The 7072-nt window shown below is 42.8% G+C and overlaps 1 protein-coding gene across 5 annotated transcripts in view; it reads left to right on the forward strand.

Annotated features, from left to right (window-relative positions):
- The window catches only part of LOC310775240 (KAT8 regulatory NSL complex subunit 1-like), a 69891-nt gene extending 63148 nt beyond the window's left edge, over positions 1-6743 (forward strand). For 4 of the 5 annotated variants that reach the window (XM_083635357.1, XM_083635358.1, XM_083635356.1 and 1 more), the window contains 4 exons: positions 2032-2153; positions 2331-2388; positions 2850-3371; positions 5140-6743. In XM_083635357.1, coding sequence (XP_083491483.1) covers positions 2032-2153; positions 2331-2388; positions 2850-3371; positions 5140-5352 — 915 coding nt within the window. In that variant the 3' untranslated portion in view covers positions 5353-6743. The remainder of the gene's footprint in view (positions 1-2031; positions 2154-2330; positions 2389-2849; positions 3372-5139) is intronic. The other variant, XM_083635360.1, reaches the window with a different exon arrangement.
- The last annotated feature ends 329 nt before the right edge of the window (positions 6744-7072 follow it).

A 7072-nucleotide genomic window follows, 5' to 3' on the forward strand; every position in this document is an offset into this window, starting at 1 on the left:
TTAGCTAATGATAGCCTTATTAGCATATAGTAGAGTTGAGACTTGAGCGACTGAGCAAAGATGAGACGCCAGCAAAATTGCAGCCAAAATACAGCCTGCTTTCATTTATCTACACGCATGCATGTTATTTTTTTTGCTTTATTGCATGTCAATTTAATTTGGAATGGTAATAGATGTAGGTTTACTCGATTCATATTTCCTAGCTTCTTACCTTTCAAACAAAGCCAGACATATGCATATAAGCCTCGTGGTTGACGAGCCAGCCTGATGTATTGGGGGTATGTCTGTCTCGGCGAGAGAGCACCCCCCAAAGCACCCTGGGCTTAATCAAGGGGGTGCGGGTGCAGAGAGTGCTGTAGGCTGTGAATCCAGCCTTAATAGCATGTTTTAAATACCACCGTTATTACTCTGCTCTCGTAATTGATTTAAGCGTGGACTGATTTGACTTGTCGTTGCTGAGCAGACGGTATTGATTTGAAATGGAAAATGAACCAGAATGTTAAATGAGTCATTTTAGTGCTCTGGGCTTAGTTTTTCCACTGGGGCCAGCAAATAAACAAGATGCACCAGTAGGGGTGGGTACCCGAGGACCGCTATTCAATTGGTACCGGTTCCTGAATGGTCGGTACCAAAGTATCTATAAGCTCCTCCACACACGGCGCTGCCATCAGTATTTATGTAATGTTAATTCATTCTAACCGTCCCCTAATGAGTGCACAATGCGCTGTGGACAGCGTATTTTGCAAATGGCATGGAGAGAGACAACGAAAATTGTGATCTACCACGCGTTTCATCCTGAATCACATCCTGCTCTCTCTGCTGGGACGAGAACACCAGCCTGTTGTAAGCAGCATCCATGGTCAAAATATCACAGCAGCCACGAGAGACGGCAGCGTCAAACTAGACGAGATATCAAACACATTAACACACGACTTCCGGTCGTTCCTTTCAAAAATAAAAACTAACCCTTATTGAGGAGCAGGGATCACAACTTTTTGGGAGTGGTACTGACTGTATTTAGCACTAGAAAGGCCAAGGGATTTGTAAAAAGCGAACGAGTTGTCATTTTAATCTGTTAAATATAGCCTATATTATATAGAAATATATATGGTATAAGAATAAAATAACCGTTGAATCTTTTCACGTCATTATTTTTTGGCCCTAATTATGGAGAGTAGTATCGATAAGTATCTGTATCGATAAGCAGTATCAGAATCGATGAAATCCTAACGATACCCATCCCTATGCGCCAGTTGGTCCCAGAATGCTTCACACCCGAATCTATTGCCTATTGAAATTAATTTGCAGGGCCTAGTTTGGATAAAAGACTTTGAGTTTGAGTTTAATCATTCTGACTTGCAATACATGATTGAATTATGCAGAATGTACACTTGAAATAAGACAATAAAAAATACACATACATTATGCATTATTAAAACAAACCCCAACATCAAGAATACAATCAACGCTATCCAAAACTACAGACCATTAAAAAGTCATTTGTTCTGGTTTTTTGTCAAAGGTAACGGATTGCCTTTGCGCAGAACACGGCCAGTATTATAGATTATCGAGTATAGTTGGGAGCTTAGTTCTTAGTTTTTTTTTCTTTTTAAACAAAAGTGTGATCCTAGTCCAGCAAAACCATGTTCCTTTGCTTCCACCTCTCACACATTCTAACTAAACTACAGATGAGCATAGTCTCTCTGCAATCTTGAAATAAACGAATGAAACACACTGCGGGGCTCCAATGTTCCGTTATTTATTATCTTGGTGTAATAAATAACTGAACATTGAAGCCCTACAGTGTGTGAGCGCTTTTATTAGTTTATTTCATGATTTGCCTCGCTTTGAGCTCAGCACTGCTCTCTTTGGTCTGGATGTATTGTGCATGCATACTTCTATTTGCTACATCTCTCTGCAGTCCCTCTGCAATAGTGAAATGAAGATTTGAAACTGGACTCGGTGGAGAGCATAAAATACTGTTTTTGTGTACCGGGCGCTGACATGTTATGTGTCTTTGTCCCCCAACAGCAGCCCATCAAGAGGAGGCGAGGTGAGAGCTCGTTTGACATCAACAACATAGTGATCCCCATGTCTGTGGCCGCCACCACCAGAGTGGAGAAGCTGCAGTACAAAGAGATTCTCACACCCAGGTAACTTTCCACACCCTGAGCTGACTGCCCCCTACTGTCAGGTCAGGGCATCGGGCGTACACTATTGAGTTGATATTTATGATGGATAACTGTAAGTGACATGGGGTTTATTGTTGCAGCTGATACGGAAGCCTCTGGTTTCTTCCGCTGACATTTAATATTCCTTTATTTGCGTAGTTGGCGAGAAGCGGACATCTTCTCCCAGCCCATAGCTGAAGAGGAGAACCAGGTGGAGGTAAGTGATTTGATCCGTTACCGGCTGACTCAATAGATCAGCTTCGTCTGGGGCGATGTGTATTAGGTGTCCGAGATTAGGAATCCAGTAAGCGTTGTCTTTCAGCCCCCTAGTTCCTCATCAGTCTACTTTAAATGTGCAGATATTTGAGGAAATATATGGATGTATTTGTTAGAAAACTTAATTTGAATTCCTATTTTCTATCCTCTCAAATATATGGCAGAGAGATTTGATAGTGACACCTGGTGGTCAAACTTTAAACACTTTAAAAAAATGTTGCCTTTTTTAATGGATCTAATTCAATAACATTAGTTACAATCTATAAAGTAGGCAGACACACTGTTTGTTACATTTTTTTCTTTCTTTTTTTCCTAATTGAGCCACTCAAAGAGGATCTGGTCACTGAGGACTTTAGGTCAGTATTCATGGGCCCTGGTGACATTTTGTGTGTGTTTGTGCAGGTGGAAGACCTGACAGATGCAGCCTTCATCCAGCTCCACCAGCCCTGTGAAGACCAGGAGCGTTCCCGCTGGACCTGGATGGCCTTGGCTCCCGCAAAGAGGAGGGGCAGCAGGTTGTACCACAACTATAAAACTCTCTGTGACACGGGAGCCTTTAGGAATGGAACTCAGTCCGGGGGGGAAATGTTCAGAGAAAGTGTCCCGATGTATCCGATGGTACATTGTAGATGCGTCTCCCACCGGCATGACACTGTCTTGTGCCTCAGGTCGTACAAGTCTCTCGATGGGCGGACCACACCGCTGATGTTCGGGACCAACCCTCCCACCCCTCAGCCTGCGTCCCCAGACCCGGGCCACTGCTGCCCTCTGCTCCACGACTACAGCTACGTGCCCTCGCCCATGAGTCCGGCCAGCCCCGACGCCACCTCCAACCCCCACACACCCTGCTCCAGGGACTCCCATCGCCTGCTGTCCAATGAGGACACGCGCTGCTCTACGCCCGACTTCACCTTCGAAGAAAGGGTATGTATTGATCGCTACGCAGTTCATTCAATCTTTTATTAAGCATTGATATTGATGAATTACTTCACTTGTAAATGATAATACCATTGTTTTCCTGTTGGTTGGTTTTAAGTTTGTGCTAGTCATCTAGTTCAGTGGTTCCCAAACGTGGAGGTACTACAGGGGGTAACTTGAGAGAAAGGGGGAAATGTAAAATGTAAGAATAGATCATGAAAATAAATGAAACATTAAAATAAATCTGCTCAGGAGGCACTAATTGCAACTCTTCAAAAAACTGTTATATTCTTCAAAAGCTGGGTTATCATTAATTTATTGCATATGCTTTAGTTTTCGCTCTGTTTTCTAAGCAAAATGTTGTATTCGGGTATACAAATCCTTTCCAAAAAATTAGAATATCATGGTTATTTTTTTTCCATAATTTCTTTCAAAAAGTGAAACTTTAATAGATTGTAGATTCATTACACACAAAGTGAAATATTTCTAGCCTTTAGTTGTTTCATTTTTCATAATTTTGGCCTACAGCTCCAGAAAGCCCCCAAAACAGTATTTCAAGAAATTAGAATAGTGTGAAGAAAATCAGCAGTTATGACTGACTCCAGCCTCAGTCCACTCCCTCTGAATCTCTGCCAATGTTTGAATCGTCTTTGCTTGACAATCTGCTGAAGCCCACGGTCATCCATGGTATTTCCATGATATTCAAATTCTTTGGAAAGGATCTGTAGGGGGTACTTGCATTCATAAATCATGGAACGGGAGTACTGTGGAAAGTCTGTGGAAGTTGTTTTTCATATTATAGAGGGTATGCACGTGATGTCACAGAGGCAGAAGTCACTGCGGGCTCACGCCCACTGAGTGGCAGCATAACGTTCAGCTTGAAGGCAGTAATCAGCCGAGATAACTGACACCTGCTGCTGCAAACGACAGGGAGGAACCTGCTGAAGGTTTTGCCACTGAGTCCCGATTGATGGGCGTGTTCCGGTGGGAAAGTGACGTCAGTGCATATTACCCTCTATACAAGAACGAATGTCAGCAAAGAGTTGATGGATAATCCATCATGCTAAACGTCTAAAAGCCTTCATTTGGTTTTGTCCAAGTTTCTCTGTCTTGTCACATCTGTTTATCGACGTGCACATTCAGAGAGCCTCACTGGACCCGAGTATTTGAGTAGGTTGGACTGTGTGTGTGTCACCATGTAAATATGTACACAAAAGCTGTCACCACTGGCTGACATCCTTTGTGATTACATCACGCTCTTTGTTTGTCAATCTCCTGACACCCACAGCAGCAAGCAATGAAACAATCCCTCCACAATATGTTGCCTTACACATTTTATTGTCACACGATCCTTTCCCTCTTAACCCATTGATACCTGATGCAGCATTTGTGTGTGTATCCCTTTAAGACCGCAAACCGCGTATGACGCGGTTCGCAGTCTTAAAGGGAAACACACACAAATGAGGGATATACACGCAAATGCTGCATCAGGTATCAATGGGTTAACTGAGTCTTTATTCGCCGGGACGGCAGGTTATGTCAAGCTACGTTTGAAACTGTTCAGTTTGTATTCCAGCATTCATTGCAAATTATCTGGGCGAAATGTAAAGCTGACACCAACAAGTACATGGGCTGTAACTCTGAATGACGCCACTATTTGTCTTCTATTAGTTTTCTATTGACAATGTAATTCATCGGGTGATTGCACATTGAAATGCAATTGGGAATCGTGTTGATTTCAAAGTGTCGTTTGTGTTTTGTTGTGTGTTTGTAGACGGTGGCGCCGTTTGAGCGTCGCAACTTCCCCCTGTCGGAGGACCCGGCCCCGGAGCCCGAGGAGAGCGAGCACCTCATCAGGTCCAGAATGCGCAGCATCTCGGCGTACCGGGCGACGGGCTACGGGAGGCTGGACTCAGACGACATGGACTTGCCTTGTGACGACGACGGCGGTCCCAAACACAAGGCCGCTGCCGCCGCCCACCGATGAATGACTGACAGGCTGAGGTCCCCCAACTCCCTCCCCAGCATCTCTCTGGCATTAACAAGCAGAACCTCAACGCAAAATAAGATATATTAAAGGGTTCCTGTTGTTTGATATTCAAACATCAGTCTAATACTTTTCACAGTTTTTAGTGAATATTATGGAGATAGAAGCCTTTCCCTACACTTTGTTTTTGTCACAGGAAAAAAATAAATGTAAAAAAAAAGAAAGTATAAAACATGTTACAAAAAATGATTTCTGTAGTAGGCTAAACAATGTACATGGGGGGGCTTAGTGGTGTTTCATATGTCGCGTGTACACTTGTAGCGCACTATGTAGCGGACTCCTCAAAGTATGGCCAAAGGCTGTTTTCTATTGACTAGTTTGCTTGTAATTCCCATGTACATTTTTAGTGGAGTGACAAATAACAAAAGATGAAAAAATATCCTCTTACCCCCCCCCCCCCCCCCCCATCCAAATAAACAGGTACATTTGAGATGTGGTCTCCCTCGCCCCCTAGAGGTCGCCTGAAATCACCAGAGCTCTTCTCCAACTGCCAAGTCCAGTTTTGTTGGTTTGCTTTCTTTGTTTGTTTCATTCCTGACACTTTTTACTTGTTCCTGTTCTGTCTGTTCCAGCGTAACACATTCTTTGTGTTTTTGAATGGGTAAATCATTCCTTTCCAATCTCTTTGGAGAGTGTCCAGCTCCTCTCTCTCGCCCTGCGGTGTCTCCCAGTTTTGTTCGAGGGCGAAGGCACGGAGGGTTGGGGGTGTCTTTACAGCACTTGCCCTACAGAAGGCGCTGCTGCTGCATGCTGAAAACATGCTAATGCTAGTCTTATCACAACAGCACACACAGAAGGTTTTCCACTTGTGAAAAAAAATGCAGGTAAATATTCCCCCTTCACACAAGTCAAATTGTGGCAAAAATAGAAATAACACAATTTAGGCCCCTCCCCACCCTCTGGTTTAACTTGACAAGAATAAGAAGTGTTATCTTGCAAACATTTCAAATGTAGCAGCTCTTAGCTAGAAGCCACCCCAAGCTCAGGTTTTACAATTTAAGGGAATATTTTCTGATGTTGAGAATATTTTCACTGCTCAGATTTATCTGATCTAGAGACTACTCTGTTGCAAGATGAATTTTGTTTTTGCCACCCCACAACGTCATAACCACACTATTGCCCCCCTTAAGTAACTAATTGCTATGCAAAATCTATGGTTATATAATTTTACACCTGTGTTTTTACGCCACAGTCATTCAATCACTCTGTTTTTTCTTTTGTAGTTAAGCAAGTTGTCAATATACCTGTTTGATTGTTGCAGCAGTTAACCTAATCAAAAGCAGAATTGTTTTTTGTAAATAGTACCATTAAAACATTTATGTTTAACTTGGCATGATCGTTTTGGCCTCCACTCCATCAGTGTGAAACATCTTGTAATTCATTTCTCTTTCAGCTTACAAAGACCGACTTGATAGCATTTATTTTTCAAATACACATACAGCAACAAGAGTCATCATAAACCAGTTATTGATCAAATGCACAATAAAGATAACAATCACATTTCCACAACTGTATAGCGTCAAAAATAACCAAAAGGTGGTGAGATTGGTTACTGCAAAAATCCTCTCCAGTAGCTCCGGTACAGAGGTACTTTGAGAGAAAAGCACCACCTTTAACCCCAACAAGTTTATTGCCCACTCTGCACTGGGGACAACGTCCC

The sequence above is a fragment of the Poromitra crassiceps genome (assembly GCF_964638095.1).
Source record: "Poromitra crassiceps genome assembly, chromosome: 4".
Lineage (NCBI taxonomy): Eukaryota > Metazoa > Chordata > Actinopteri > Beryciformes > Melamphaidae > Poromitra > Poromitra crassiceps.